Here is a 17286-nt window from a genome sequence, read left to right on the forward strand (position 1 = left end):
AAGATAAATTTAAGGAAGTCTTAAGTATAAGGCCTGATTATGAATGCGGGCATTAGTCTTCATTTTTAAAGTTAGTTATTGATATTTCAACATAATCATATCAATTATATTTTAATTATAATTATTAATAATTACATGTTTAATATAAACATGTTTTGATAAAATAAATTTGCTTTATTTTAAACATTGAAACTCGTTCACTAGAATATTAATTCTCAAACACTCGAATATATTCATAAATAATAAATAAAAATTCACGCAGCTAGCAAATACAAGTAATTAAATTTTAAATCTCGTGCTCTATTATAACATGTGCTTCAGGCTTTCATTTAAGAATTATTGTCACATAGTAAAGCGTTCAATAAAATTAATACTTTGAAAAGCATATCTCTACATCTTAACATTTTTAACGAGTAAATCGCACCAAGCATTCTTAAATATCGATCATCACACAGGTATTATTATCTCATTATTGTATTTAATATAATAACCACGTCTAACTAATATATATATATGTATACACACACATACACATATATACATACATGTATGTATAGATACATATATATGTATATTTATATTTATGTAATCATAGAATATAATAGCAAATAATATATGACATATATAATATATAACTTATTTATCGACGAAGAATGCAAGATGATATTTGCCGACATAATGTGTGTGTGTGTGTGTGTGTGTGTATGTGTGCGTGTATGTGTATGTGTGCGTGTCGACACATGTATGGATTATATCGGTATGTCTGTATTTTTAAAAAGGTCTCGCATAAATTGACTAATTTTGTGGATCTCTCTTGGTTATAACGGAGTTATAACCTATTAGATTATTAGATTTGTAGATCCACACACGCACGAGGGCGTTTAACGGCGTTTGTATTACGACGTTGCCATTAGTTAAATATTGTATATATCTTATTTGTATGCGAATATACATATATATATTTATATATATCAAATTAAATTTATTACTAAACAAAATCAAATCGGTTAATTTCGATTTTGCTCACTTTTATATTATAATAAATATTGAAAAGTGATTCCTATTTGTACGCGAAGATTAGAAAAAAACAAAAGATATGTCTGTTCATGTCTATAAAGTGCTCGATAGAACTAAATATATTTGGCGAACATGTTTCTACGTGAAAACTCAAATAAATTTTGCAATTGCAAATAAGCTCTTTCTCTTTCTTCTTGCATCATGTACATGTATTACAATTGAATACTCCTTTTATATTCAGATACAAAAAATGAAGTTAATCGAAATTAACCGCTTGAAGTGCCTAATACTTTCAGTACTACTTGCCCGCAAAATCCGGCGCAACACACATCACTTGCCTTTTTACTGTATTCTTTGTATGTGTATACCTACTTTGTTTTACTTTCGACCGCGCACACGCGCAATCATGAAGAACGTACATACATATGTATACAATAAAAGATGTGTGCATGTATAATATATATTATTCTTTCTAATTATCAATCTTACTTTCATTTTTGTATATTCACTTTCATGATTTACTTTCATGATTCTACTTAATATCTATCATACTTTATTACGATACTTTCATGTTGTTATCACTTTCTTATAAATACTTTCATAGTTTCATGTTAAATCGTTACGCGTTTTTCGAATTATCTTGAATGTTAAGAAAATTTACGCAAGAATTTTTATTTAAAGAATTTGACTTGACTCGGACACGTTTACTTATTATAAGTTATGTTTTTATCAGCTTTTAAATAATTTACGCTTTTGCTTCTAATGGATGTCAATAGAAAATTAATAGCTGCATTTTATCTTCCTTTCCTGTTTCTTTACGGTTTTTATATTCATAAACTTTATATGCGATATCTACATTTGACATAATAAAGATCTTACAAAATTTGTAGGAATATTTCTTTGATGTTCAAATAACTCGTTCAGATTTCTGAATTTTCGTTAACGTTACCATATTTGATTTTTGTAAATTGTTTTTCAAGTTTTATCCAATTCGCAAATTATGATATAGATACTATATCACAAAGTCAAGGTATATTTAAAAAAGTAGATATTTCAATTTAGATATATGTCTAGTGAAATTTAAAATATTTTCTGAATATTCACGCTGTATGAATAATATCGTCATTATATGGTAAATCAAATTGTACTGACTGTGTAAAAGATGTCGATATTTTGTGTCTACCTTCATTTTATCAAGCGATTTACGTTATCCTCTATATTAACTCGCGTAACTTTTCTCCTTTATTGCTTATATTTCTATTATTTCGCATAAATAATTAAACACATCGCTCAAGAACAATTGAAAATATCTAAAAGTTTCAGCGATTGAGCTGTGCGTCGCGAACATTGAGATCTCACACAGTTTTGGTATTTTGTCAAACCTCGCTGTTTATTATTGTCCACCAAGAGAATTATTGTCTCATGAAGGTTTGAATTATTGTCGCTTTATAGAACATATCTGGATCTCATCAATGATAAACGACATCTTGCGATTAATACTCTTTTTTTTATATAGAAGAAATCAGCATTGCCAATATTGCATGCAAATATGATATATAATTTGATAAAAAGGTTTTAAAATTTTATAAAATTTAAGAATCTCTCTTAGGAAGAGAGAGAGAGATTATTGATATCCTAATCGTTTTATAAATTAAAGGAATATTCTTTTTGTGATCTCACAGAAAGAGTTAAAACAGTCGATTATTGGATTGTAAAGCTTGTCTTAACAATACGCTTTGCACCCTCTAAATGTTTAGAAAATATAAATTTATACATGGCTAAATGTATATTAAAGGCGCGTTCCGTTTCCCGCGTAATGCGCGTAATGCATCAATTGTCCTCGTTTAACGTTCGGTGGGCAACAAGGATAAACATTATGCGAATCGTGCACGAAACGGAACGCACCCTATGTAAAATACATTTTTAATTTTCTTGTTCGATCAGCTGTTTCTCTTTTACTTTCAAAGTTTTTCCGGATAAACTTTTTGAATCAGAAACTTATCTTTTGCAGCAAGTGACTTATTATTGTCAATTTTTAAACGCTGGAGTACACGTGCGCCCATTTCTAATCGTTTATCACACCGTTATAAAAGCAGTACCATAATATGTCTTTGACAAAATAAATACGTAGCGCGGTGCATTTAATTGTCAATCAATCTCGTAAAGTTAACAAAAGTAATGAGCTTGTTTTTTTTTAGATCCCGTATCATTTCAAGTTATTCGCGTGGATATTCTCAGCGCCATTCTCTGCACTTTTAAATATTACACTCAACAAAACATTCCTTCTTTTTCTCTTTCTGATATATTTATCGAAGACTTTGCACGTAAAACTTAGAAATGTGTTTGATCATTTTGATTTGTAAAATTCAAAATTAAAGCTGCTATCTGAATTCTGAATAATGCATACGATCTCCAGACATGCCACAATTAAATTCAATTAATAGTAAATAATTCTGTAAAATAATTTATAATTGTTGACGTTCAACAAAATTAATTCTTTTTTTAAAGAAAAAATGAATAATTCTTAATGACTTTTAATTTTTTTAAGGGAAACAAAATTATTCGTGTAACTATAAAATTTAGTTTCTTTACCAGCCTTAATTCCGTAAGTTTTATTAATAAAGATGCGGCATGTCTGAGGAACCGATGCAGGATTGACAGATAATTAACGATACGAATAATCTACAACCTCAGAGAAGCAGTCTGCTTTTCTCGTGTCCAATTATTCTATCCTGTGATCGACGATTCTCAGTTCCACTGTTCATTGTGCACGATGTCGTATGTGTGGTCGTCCGTTGCCGGTGGTTGCACGAAAGACGCGTTAACTTCGCTAGCAAATGGATTTGTTGAGCGAAATGGATTACTGCTGTTGCTTTCTGTCGAGCCGTAGTTTTTCACGGAAGCATTACTATCCTGTTGTGCATACTGCAGATGATTTTCAACCGATGACTGCTTGTAGTTCCAATCATCAGTGACGCTTCCGTCTCGGGACGGTTGCTTCTGGAAAAAATAGTTATTTTTTTAATTTTATTATTTTTATTGCAAAAAAAATAATAAATACATTTATTTTGAAAGAATAAATTTTCAAATCTCAAGTAGATGATATTAAAATTATCAGATATTTTGCATCATATTGTATTTCGTAATGAATTAAAAAATATGTTAGTATAATTTGCAAGTATGTGTAATAATTTTTACTTTATTCAAAGATTAATTAATAGCTATAATTCAATAGAGAGAAACTACGTAATGTTTGTTGTACCTAAATAATTATACTAATGATTTGTGTGAACACTTACTATAAATTCGGATTGCATAGTTTTCGGTGGAGGTGGAACGGGTGGTTTCGTCTGGCCCAATTCGTCCATAGGATTCCACCTTTTTTGCTCTTCTAAAGTGGGATCAGCCCAGGGTTGCAACTCGCCGGAGCAGAAAATAGCATAGAACGTCACTCCAAAAATATGAACACATGCAGCTATGATAAAAACGTTTCGCCAGCTGTGTAGATCCTGCACAAATTTATATTCTAATTTTAATTTGTACATATTATAATAAATTCTAAAGGATATACTCAAAGAAGTATATTCTTCACCATACCTTCTTCTCCGTGATATTATCCACGAAGAAAGGAACTAACAGACCAGCGATGGTGCCAATCCCGTTGGACATGCCCATTAAGATACTGGCGTATCTTGGCGCGATGTCGAGATGATTAACATTAAAGCCAGATATGGCAAAACCGCTGCACGCGACCCCGATCGCAAGAGCGACCGTAGCCATAGTTCCATTTTTAGATGTCGTTGCATGAGCCACCACTAGGAAGAAGAGTGCTTCCATACCGAAACCGCAACAGTTGAAAACCTTCCTGACATTCGTCGTTGTCATGATGCCACGTTTACGGAGATAATCCGCCAGCAAACCACCGCAAGGTACAATCATCGTCATCATTAAGTGTGGAAGCGATCCAATGACTCCGGTCTATCAAAATGAATAAAACACATTTTATATATTACGATTGTTACATTGAATTTTTATATAGTAAATTAGTAATAAATATTAAATAAAATGTTTTCCTCTTTATATATCGTTTTATCGAGAAAAATCATATTATATCAGATACTATTATATATTGTAATATATTTACCTCGACAAGAGGCATGCCAAAAGATTCGTGCATAAAGCGTGGTTGGAAGAGTACCAGCAGATAAAAGTTCCAGGATCTGCAAAAATTAGCGACAATGATGGCATATACCGGCATTGATGTAAGAAACTTGCGCCAGGGAGTCGTCGCCAGCGTGGGTACAGGTGCTTGCGCTTGTCCTTGTCCGAGCGAATCCTCGATGTAACGTAATTCACGAGCTGAGATACAGGGATGTTTCGACGGCTTTTCAAAAGCCAACCACAACCAGAAGCCATACCAAATCAACCCGCACATGCCTGCAATTTATTGTTGAAAATTACATCTGCCGTTTCAACATTTTGTTTTGTTGTTACATAAAGTAAAATTTTATTGTCGTTACTATTATATATTCAATGTAAAAGCAATTAAATGACCGTACAATTGATAGAATGTAATTTTTTTATTTGTTGACAAAATAAAACAAATATAAGTAAATTTTTGAGCAAATTTGTTTATATACGAAAAATGTGTTTGTTTCTAAGCTAAAATAGTCTATTTGTCTATTTCTAGCAATTGTTTTTCCTGTTGCAATAATGAGATTCAGTTTATTACAGCAAAACGATTTGTATATTATAAATAAATAAAATTATTATTCTTATACACAATAAAACTTTTTGCGCGCATGTAGAAATTTATTAAGACAATATAAAATATTTCTTTTTCTTTGTACGCTTGCTTGAAATACAAAAAAATCTCTTTACCGTAGAAATAAAAGGACGCTGTCCAGCCAAACCAGAAACTCAAGTATCCAGAAAGCGGCATACCTATCACCATTGCAGCATACGATCCACAAAACGCTAATGTGGCCAAACGCGATCTTTCTAGTGGTGGTGCCCAGTATTTCCAAATACCATGACACGCTGGATACGTGACACCCTAAGAAAAAAATAAAAACCGGTTACAATTGTAACAGAATATATTAGATATTATATAATAATATTATACAATGTATTGTAAATATAGAGAAAAAAAATCTATATTTTAATCAGGGACCCTGAACAAGCTCTCTCTCTCTCTCTCTCTCTCCCCTCCCTCTCTCTCTCTCTTGCTCTCTTATTTTAAAACAAATGTTCTATTATATTGACAGTAAAAAAAAGAAAACAAATAAATAGAATAAATAAAAAGTCAATTTCAATTTTAAACTCCTTCACTACCAAACTTTGTGAAAATTGAAAAAAAAAAAAACATAAAAACCGTTAAAACCATAATTTTTTCAGTTTCGGTTTTCTTGAGGCTAGTCGAGAAACCGAAACTGACACCGGAACATTTATTTGACGTTTTATTAAACCGGAATCGGAACCGAATCGAAAAAACCTTTTTTCAGTCCGAGTCCCTGATTTTGATAAACTTTATTCTTTATAGAATACTTTGACATCTACGTATATATGAGTACGTAGAATATTCTAACTGTACCCTTTAGTTTTGTTAAATTTTCCAACTTTACTTACCTCGACCAGTCCTTTCAATACTTGTACTCCCATGTCAACGACAGGGTCTACGTTCAGTGCGCCGGGTACCAACAAATTCAAAAAAGAAGACATCGCGATGGCTGCACCAAATATTTTGTTAGCAGGATATAACGATGCGAGAAAACCACCGGGCACTTGCGTTACTAGGTAACCCCAGAAAAATGATGAATCAAGGGCGCTTTCCATGCCGATCGTCCAATTGAACCTGATAGTGTGGTTTTCGCCTTCCGTAGTATTTTTCATGACAAGCTTGGCCATACCCATGTTACATCTCATGCCAAACGAAATAATAAATCCTAAAAAATATGATTAATTAGAATAATGAAAAGAAAATTTTACTTTTATTTGTAATTATATATATATATATATATATACAGGGTGCGTCACAAAAATCTGGACAAATTTCAATTTAAATTTTCCGCTATATTATACCTCCGCCAGAGATTGTTGTTGGCGGTCGAAAGCCTGATGCTTCTAGTAAACAGTGAAGTGATATTCTCAAAATGATCGCGATGTTGAAATCAGATGCGGAGTATAATCGAAAAGCCGCGAAGGCCTTCGATGAAGGCCTTCACGCTGGGCGTTTAGCAATGGAAATAATTCAGTTTTTTGAATACCCAAGATCAATCGTTTATGATGTTGTGGCAAAATATATGGCTTCGAAACAGTCCAACGAAGGTTCCAATATGCCAGCGAGGAAGAGTCACTTAAAAGCGTTCGACATCGTCGAAATCACTTGTTCTTTATAAAGGGAAATGTTCATTTGCAATTTTGCCCCAATTTTTAAGGTAATAACTTCAGCATATCACCACGATATCGGGATCACCATCTTTTTGCGTTCTTTTTTATTCATTAATTCTCAAAATTTATTATTTAATAAGGTACATTTTTATATTTATAGTGTTAGTTTGTATGTGATCTTAGTATTAATTTTCTTTTGTTAACAGCCACTTTTTAGATTATTACTGTTTTACTGCCGAGAATTTTCAACGATTGATCTGACTATTTTATTTTATTGACTCGTAACATTATAACACAGAACATGAAGAATATTAATAAAAACCATATACTTTGTAGATTTTTAATAGTCTTACAATTATATTTACTATAACATTGAGACCCAGATTGGCGTCGTTTGTTATTATTATTATCTTTATTATGTTTTTAAATTAAAGCGCTTTATTTTATAACTGACTCTTAGCTCTTCTACTTTTTCAATTTGAATTTATTATTCATTCTTACCTACACAAGCTAGCGTTGCGATGGTATACCTCTTTGAAAGACACGGACATTCTGGCATGCAATAAGTATCGATATGACGCAACGGTGGTCTCTCTGGCTCTGGAAGCGACTCGAACGAAGGCTGCGCGCTGTATCCTCTTTCATCCTCGAATCCCTTGTTATCTTTACTACCCTCACGTGTAGTTTCAAACTCCTCGTAACCGCCGGTAGTTCTTCTGAATCTGTAGGAAGTTGATGTTCTCAAATAGTAAATTTTTAATAGCTTGTATCATTTTTTGAAATACTCTCTTTAATTAAAAATAATACTATAAATAAACAAATGTAAAAAGAAATACGAGGGCAAGTCAGTAAGTTCTTAAAAAATCTGCAGTGGCATGTCACATTACTTTTTGACACATGATAGAGAAATTTAACAAGTTGAATGTAAAAACGCCAGTGGATCTCAGAGAAATCCTTAAACGAAGAAAGCGCGGAATTCATCGACAGATTTCATTTCTGTAGACGCAAACAACCTTTGTATTTTTTGCAAAATGGAAAAATACGAGTTTCGTGCAGTGATCAAACATCTATATATGAAAAAGATTTAGCCGAAAGAAATCAAAGCTAAGTTGGATAATGTTCATAAAACATCTGCACCAGCGTTTGCGACTGTATACAATTGGATGAATGAATTTAAACGTGGTCGTACATCCACATGTGATGAACATCGTTCGGGACATCCAATTGAGGCTGCTACGCCAGAAATCATCGATAAAGTCCACGATATTGTTTTTACTAATCGACGAGTGAAAGTACGTGAGCTTATTGAGGCCACTGGTATATCACATGACACAGTGATTTCAATTTTGCACGAACAATTGGGTATGAAAAAGCAAGATGGGTGCCACGTTCACTGTGGACCATAAGTGCGACCGTGTGACGATTTCAAAGAATGTTTGGAGATGTTTCAAAGTAATCCAGATGAATTTCTGCGTCGATTCATTACTGTGGACGAAACATGGATCCATTACTTCATACCCGAGACGAAGGAACAGTCAAAACAATGGACTTCACCGGGTGAATCAGCTCCGAAGAAGGCGAAGATCGTGAAGTCGGCTAAAAAGGTGATAGCCACAGTTTTTTGGGATGCACGCGGTATAATTCATATCGATTACCTTCCGTTCGAACCAAACGATCAATGGCGATTACTACGCAGCCTTATTGGACCGTTTCAACAACATTTTACAGAAAAAACGTTTCCCTATTTGGCGAAGAAGAAAGTGCTCTTCCATCAAGACAATTCACAGGTTCGCACATGCCCGGCACCGATGGCCAAATTCAACGAATTCCGCTACGAATTGCTTCCCCATCCAGCATATTCCCCAGATTAAGCCTCCTGCGACTATTTCCAGTTTCCAAATCTGAAGAAATGATTCGGAGAGGAAAGAGATTCACCATCAGAGAGCAGCTCATCGCCGAAACAGAGGCTTATTTTGAGGGATTGGATAAATCATATTATTCGGACGGCTTGAAAAAGTTGGAGAATCGTTGGATCAAGCTGAAAGGAGACTATATGTTGAGAAATAAAAATGAATTGATCAAAAAAGATGTGTTTTACTGTTTTTCTAAAAACTTATTGACTTGCCCTCATATTATATATGTATATACATATATATGTATATAAATATATTATATATATTTATAAATATATTATAATATATTATAAATATATTATAGTATTAATACATATATATATAAATATATTAATTAAGTATTTATTATAAATGGATGTAGTATATTACTCGGATAATTTCAATGATGCTTTCGTCTTGAGGGAGTCGAAAGCTACGAGACCCGCCGCTGCAAATCCGGACATTTTCCAATTATTGGGGTTGCTTCGTAATTTTGTATGATTGCAATGTTATTTGGCAGCCCCTGTAGCAACAAATATAAGTTATTTTGTAAAAAAAATCCAAAATACATAATGTACATTCAATACATTTATACATTATACAGCTTTATAAATAAAATAGGCCAAAATTATAATTGTAATAATAATTTAGATACTAAAATTAGATTTTTGAACATATTTTCCCAAATTGATATTAAACATTTTACAAGTATAATTCAACATTTTCAATATCCTTAAAAACAACTGTAGCGTTGCTGATATATTTCGGCTATTTACAGCTTCTTTCAGAAAGATCTGCTATGCCTATATAGAGTATCTCTACAGAACGGTGATAGGGGAAACCCGAGTAGGAGTGTTTATTTGGAGTGGCAGTCTCTCTACCCCTAATCCTCGAACTCTCGAGGGAGCATCTCCGGAGGGTAGAAAACTGTGAGAAGAAACGTTTCAACCCGACCGTACACTGAGATCATATTTTTCACTTAAAGTTTGTTGGAGACACATTTCAGTTAAATCGTAAAATCTTAACAAATTTACCCGTAATTAAGACACTGTATTGAAGGAAGGTATAATAAACTTTGACTCAGCGATTTAACTTCAAACTGTAAAATTTTTTAAATAAAAAATAATACAAAATATATAATTTTGAAATTTCTATGTATAAATTTCATATGTATAACTAGGTATATAAATATTAAAAACAATTTTTGTATTTTTCATAATGTGCAAGTCAATATCGTATTACAAATGGAATAACATATATTATGTACTTTATTTCAACTTTTATGATTAGCATTTTAATATATGTTCTTCGTACTAAAGAGTTTCTCATTGTTATATTCAAAATTAAGTATTCTTTTAGAGATCATGTACTTTCACTGTATGTCTGTAATAGTCTTATCGTAGATTGTAATCGTTGTCATTGCATGATGGAGTATGCAGCCTGCAAAAATCGTTATGAGGGTGCTGCGCTGATCATAAAGAGGCACATCAGAGGACAATGGCTCTCGGATATTAAAATGGCACGTGACAGACAAAAGGCACCAAAATGTACAGTACGTGTTAACGAAATAGGGTGGAATGATGAGTATATGGGACATGCTGTTTCAACTTAATGGACATTGAGCGACATTCGGCACTTTTGCAGTCCCTACGTCGTTACTTTACGCCTTATATACTTCCCGATATATATATATATTAAATAAAGATGTATTTTAAAAACTTAAAATTTAACAAACATCCTGTTTGTGTAAAAGGAAAAAGAATGAATAAGTATATAATTTCTTTAATGACAAGAACGACTAGACCAAAGACGTATAAATGACAGCATAATATATTCTCTCACGATTAACATTACAATTAATCTTCTCTGCGATATTATGTTTGTTTTTCTGAAGCATGAAGAATGTAATAAAGTAATAAAATGTAATATGAGGATTAAGAAAGAAAGAACAAAATAAAGATGTATTCATTGTCATGAATAAATAATAAAGGGTGTGAACACGAAAAGAAATCCACCGTAATATATTAAAAGGGAATTTTAATTAAAACAGAAACTCAATTTCAAGCTAATCGACGTAAGAATGGGGCAAACAAGTGTCGGCGTCTCACAGCCTTAGGCATTCGTACAAATCAAGCCTAAATGAATTCGTTATGATAGTATAAAGAAACATCAAAAGCTTTAATATCCACGGTTAGATCAATCATCGTATGGCAGATTTCGTATATTTACAGATCGCAATCGGCATTATTAGAATACTTATCTCTAGACTCGCTCTACAATAATTCATAAAAAGGAATACAAAAGAACGTTAGATAATTGTTAGATATTCGAATTGATTTAAAAATTTGACACACGAAATAATCACTTCTCGTTTATCTTTGCATTTATGCTGAATTTCTGAAATAAAAGATTCCCAGCAGAAACGAACTTATTGATGGAATTTCTTGATTATCTCATCGGTATAGAAAATAAACGATTTTGTCTTTGATTCTATTTAATCTTAAATTTCATAGAATCTATTTGTCAATTTCTGTCCAAATTGGGAGGAATTTGCTAGTAAAAATCAAATTAAAAGACGCAAATCTTCGTTTTAAAATTAAACAAATACTATATCACACTTCACTTATACTAAAATCTCACAATAATTTCTCTTCACCACTAATATATCAACGATCTCATCACCATTTAATAAAGAATCCCAAATTTGGTATCCAAAGACACATTGGAGTTGCACAAAAGGGTTCGCTTGCGAGCAAAATGGAATCATTAATTCGCGATTTTTCATACTTAAATAAAATAATATCGAACAGCGAACCGGAGATAATAAAAAAAATTCACGGGACTCACCAATAATTAAGTCCAGATACAATTACGAGCGGAGTGGGTAACGGTAGCGCGGGGTACGCGACGGAGAACGTCGTCGACGTCGCTTGACGTCGCCTGACGTCGTCGTCGTCGTCGTCGTCGTCGACGGCGGCGGCGGCGGTGGCAGCAGCGGTAGCGGTGGCGGCACCAACGAAGTTGACTTCTGGCCACGGCGTCAGCGCGTCTCGACGCAGCGACGCGATTGGTTCGTCAAGAACGACGCATCGATATCACTAGCCAATCGTCAGAGGTTACAACCCCCTTTAAATCGACCCAGGCGGAGCTTCCTATGCACCCCAGCCGAAAGTTTTGCAACACAAAACGACACGCACAGAAAAGAAATGATCGTAACGGCGTTAAGGTCGATTAACCGGACGTATTAACGTACCTACGCATTATCGATATGCTGAGATTCCGCTATGCTATTTAGGGAATCGTTCTTTTAAAGGGCAAGTATTTGTAATAAAGTAATTAGTTGTAACTATTTTCTCAATAGATTTTTTTTAATATGCAAAAGAATAAATTCTTGTATAGCTGTAATATTTTTATTAGATATTAATAAATTTTGTCATTTATTTTAAAAGAGTTTAAAACACATGTTTATAATTTTTTTAAAGTCTAGAAAATTATATAAAAAGATGTTTTCTTTTAATTTGACCGTATTAAAACTAACATTCTGAAAGTTTATTATTTTAATTTTAATTAGTATAGACCTTTATCGTTAAATTTTTGAATTATAAACGCTCGAGGATGAAAAGAGATTTTGTTATTAATTAAATATTACACAAAAACTCCAATTTTGTTATATAATAAAATTGGAGTTTTTGTGCGACATATTCCTTATCTATTTAATTCATTATATTATCTAAAATTGCAAATAAAACTTAAAAATTAAAAATAGTAATACGATTTCTTTGTTAAAGTTGATGATCATATCATGTCTGATTGAGGTAAACGACAAAAATTTTATCAGTATAAACAGACATGAAGATACATTTCGCAACATCTAAGATTTCAATTACTTTTAATTAAATTTTTTTATGATAATTTGTTAACAATTAAGAAATAAATATATTTTGAAAATCCTTCAGATTCGGTAGCCAACGTGCATTGTTACAAACAGAGCAATCGAGGGTAGAGACCCTTCCGGTGGTTGCCAGGAAATATCGATCTGCTCCGAGGAATGGATGCTGCTTCTCAATGGTTGGGGTACACTTTATCTTCCCTTCGAAGTCGGACGCCCTAAATAACTTGGATTTCACTATCATTCTGACATACCAACGAACGCCTGTGAGAGTACTTTCCATAAAAGGGATGTGATTTGTCGGCAAGCTTATCGCTTTGTGGTGATTTTACCAAGTAAAAAATTTTTTAATTCTTTCACAAGAACATTGATTTTCACGTTGATTTCTCTTTACAATATCTGACAATGAGTGTGTGTGTGTATATGTGTGGGTGTGGGAAGGAGGAGGGAGGGAGAGAGAATTTTCAATATAGTCTGATTTTAATTAATTTTTCCTAAAATCTACAAAATAATAACATAAAACATTTTTATTTAAAATAATAAGCAATATATCTCTCGCCATCTCATTGCCATATTTCATATATAAGTTATATATAGAATAAATTTGCCACGTAGTGACATTAGACAATTTTTTATATTTCGTAATCGTTACACAATACTTTTGTTTTAGTTTATACACTAATACATTTAATACATTTGGTATCTCTCAAGTGCTATCATAATTTTTAATTTATATAAAAATAAATTTATGGAAGAGGACATTAAATGAAGAAAATTCCAATAACTTGAAGAATATTATTACGGTTAAAAAACTATTAACATTAAAAATGTTATTATGTGATATATTAACGCTATTAGTTTGTAATGTTTTGCGATATCGATATAAAACAAATAAATAAGATATAAAAAAACATAATAATATAATACATCAAACTTTTTTCACAAATCGCTACTAGAAATCGATACCGTGCTAATTTCATAAGTGTCGTCCGGTTGTAATGTCTTTATGAACGAACGTTTAATGCTTTTGCAATTCTACATATCGCAATAATCTTAACTTGAAATCTAAATCAAGATCGTCCATATAATCATTGCAGGCATCGATTAACATCGCGAAGGCATATCTTTTGCGTAGATTAGCATTGGATCGTGAACTATCATTGGAAAAATCGAACATATCTTTTTGAAATATTTATCTATTCTTTCTTGAACATTAACATGCAAATCTCTTTACACTGTTTAGTTCCAATATATCGTAAAGTTCATGTGTATTTCTAGAATTTTTTTCCAAGTACGTAGTAATAATGTTTGAAACGATTCATTGCTATTGACGTTAAAATATTTAATCTTGATATTTGTTTCTGGTCCTGCATTGATTATATTCATACCGCATTTGCTTATTTTTACGATGATTTTGATTATGCATTTGCTTACAGATCCGCTTATTATTACATGTCTTATCTTGCTGTTTATATGTGATGTGTCCAAAATATATATTTTAAATCATTTTCTGTAAGAAATGCTTTGGTCGATTGCGAAGAAATTGTTATACTTGTTTCCCAATTTTTCAAATCGTATCGATGACAGCTTCTGATATGTAGTTAATATTTTTCCTAAATTTTTTCTTCTCATCATATCGTATTCGATTATTTTTATTTAATTTTTGTTTTTCTATATCTTATAGAAGTTAGTAAATCATAAGACAAAAAAGGTTTAATCGAATGGAAGTTTAATAAGGCCTCATTGTTATCATTTTCCAATCTGTGATCATAAAAGTTTATGTTCTCTTTAGATTTTTCTTTTCCTTTGTCTTATGGATTAATAGAATCACATTTGAAGATTCACAAGACGACGTGGGATAGCTTCGCTTGCAACAATCATAAGTTGAACACGAAGTTATGCTGTAATTCTACAAAAAATAAATAAATTTAAGAAAGTCTCACTTTGAAAATTATACCTATAGATTTTTAATTTAATAAAGCCAGAAACAATTAAAAAATATTACACTCAAACATTGATATAGAAACACAATCAAATTTTAATTTTATATGTTAATAAAATATTGCTATTCAGAATTATAACCTTTACTACACATTTGTTATTTGTCTTTTTCTTTCTAGTATCTTCAGTTTTCGATTCTTCAGTTTTCCAAAATGTTTTAGTCATTTTACTATTATTATTTATTTTATTGTTAAACAATATTCTTCTCAATTTTTCACGAATCAGACGTTTTATTTTGTTGAAAGAATTGCGAAACTTTGTTATCGCGAGTACCATTTGCGGTCGTATTTCCGCTGAATGATTTTTTGGATATCTCCGAGATGCTGTTCTGTGTTCGATTATTGTTGAAGTTATGTCATGAATACCGTTCGCTGATCTCATGCATCTGCATCCACGAAGCATTGATTTTTGGAATTTATCTCGCCTGTCGCTTTTCGCAAATTCACTTGTCGCAAACGAACGACAATATAGCGATGCGTTAGATGTCGAGTAATTTTTCGAACGTAGATATTCTCCTGTTGAGATGTCGGAACTTCTTGAATATCCATTGGATCGAAATCTTCCTTTCAACACAGAAAATCTTTCCGACGATATAACGTCAGAATTTTTCGTTTCATCTGTTACATCTAACATTTCTTTACTTATATCAGAAAAAATGTGATTTCTTTCCTTGGAAACAATTAAAGTATGCGTAGAAAGACTTGCTATTTCGTTGCATCTATCACTTGTTTCCTTGATAGATGTATTTTCAGATGTCAACCAAACTGTTCGTGGATAATATGTGTCTATATTGATTTCTTTTGACAGTATCTTTGATCTAGACATTTGAATTGAAATTGTTAACGAATTGTTGCTTCTGTATGACACCGTTGAATAATCCATACTTCGAGCTGTTAGTGCATCAAAATTATTTTGAGATATTTCAAAAGCACAAATATTTTTTCTTAAAATATTATCAATGACTGTGTCTGTAAAATCATCATATTGACAAGAACAATATGAGTTACATTCAATTTCTAGTTTTGCTGAATTTAATAAGCTATCATTTTCTTGCGTATCAACTTTATTGTTTGAGAAACGATTATAGTTTAATTCTACTAATTGTTTATCATACTCTGAATTTTTTGTGAATGATGTAATACTACATCTATTAGTATTTGTACCAACTTCGTTTTCCAAATTCGATTTTTTATTCGACGAACAGTCGTGTTCGTTAGTAACTTGCGAAAAATGGTCCAAATCTTTGTTTGTCTCTATTTTACTAAAAGTATCTTTAATTTTATCGTTTGTTTCGATAAAATTTTCGTATGATATACATGTACAATTTGCATTATCATACTCAGAATCTTGTGCGAATAATCTAATACCGCATTCATTATTATTATTTATAGAAATTTCTAAATTTGATATTTTATTAGAGAAACAGTCGTTGGTGTCTGTAGTCTGCGAGAAACTGTCCAAGTCTTTGTTACTAAAAATATCTTCAATTTCGTTGTTTGTTTCTATAAAGTTTTTGTATGATGAACACGTGTGATTTTTATCATTTACTAATTGCGTGGATATATTATTCCCTGTAATTAAATTATTCGATTCAAGAATCTCTTTTCTGCACGTTTTTACATCGTCGTTATAATTGATACTTATCGAATTCAAAATTGTGCAGTATTCTCGATTTCTTTCAACAGAATTGTCAACGCATGACGTCATGTTGTGCACATCTCCGACATTATCTCTGCAAAGATCATCACAAGGGGAGTTTACAAGATTTTGAATATATCTTGGAACATTCTCACTATTTTCTGTTTTGTTTTGCGCTATGTCTGTTACTGTGTTTTTTATAAAACTTCGATCTGATTCATTCGATTGTGAACAGCGTGCGTTAAGCTTTTCAGCTTTTTGGTATGCATGGATATGTGCATCATTCAAATTCGTACCATTATATTTCAAACATTTTAATTCGTCAACTTCAGTGCTTGAAGACAAAATAGAGAAATTTTCTTCAACCATACATTTATAGATATTCCGACAAATTGGTACTCTCGCAACGAAAAGGTATTTCTTGATATTGGGAGCTTTTAACTTGAAACTGATGTATCC

At 32.0% G+C, this 17286-nt stretch overlaps 1 protein-coding gene across 1 annotated transcript; it reads right to left on the reverse strand.

Moving 5' to 3' along the window:
• Positions 1-3765: 3765 nt before the first annotated feature.
• On the reverse strand, positions 3766-9763 carry VGlut (Vesicular glutamate transporter). Its single transcript, XM_018540260.1, has 8 exons — positions 9690-9763; positions 7909-8129; positions 6646-6962; positions 5899-6073; positions 5162-5454; positions 4615-4995; positions 4317-4526; positions 3766-4017 (listed from the first exon to the last, which is right to left on the reverse strand). Exons 1-8 carry the CDS (start codon positions 9761-9763, stop codon positions 3766-3768), a joined length of 1923 nt encoding a protein of 640 aa, XP_018395762.1.
• Between the last annotated feature and the right edge of the window lie 7523 nt (positions 9764-17286).

Source organism: Cyphomyrmex costatus, unplaced genomic scaffold (assembly GCF_001594065.2).
Source record: "Cyphomyrmex costatus isolate MS0001 unplaced genomic scaffold, Ccosl1.0 scaffold24, whole genome shotgun sequence".
Classification (NCBI taxonomy): domain Eukaryota; kingdom Metazoa; phylum Arthropoda; class Insecta; order Hymenoptera; family Formicidae; genus Cyphomyrmex; species Cyphomyrmex costatus.

Coding starts and splice junctions, on each gene's coding strand:
- VGlut (XM_018540260.1), bottom strand. CDS start 9,763: ATGTCCGGATTTGCAGCGGCGGGTCTCGTAGCTTTCGACTCCCTCAAG. Junction 4,527..4,614: donor ATAATATCACGGAGAAGAAG/GTATGGTGAAGA, acceptor AAATTTGTGCAG/GATCTACACAGCTGGCGAAA. Junction 4,018..4,316: donor CTATGCAATCCGAATTTATA/GTAAGTGTTCAC, acceptor TATTTTTTCCAG/AAGCAACCGTCCCGAGACGG.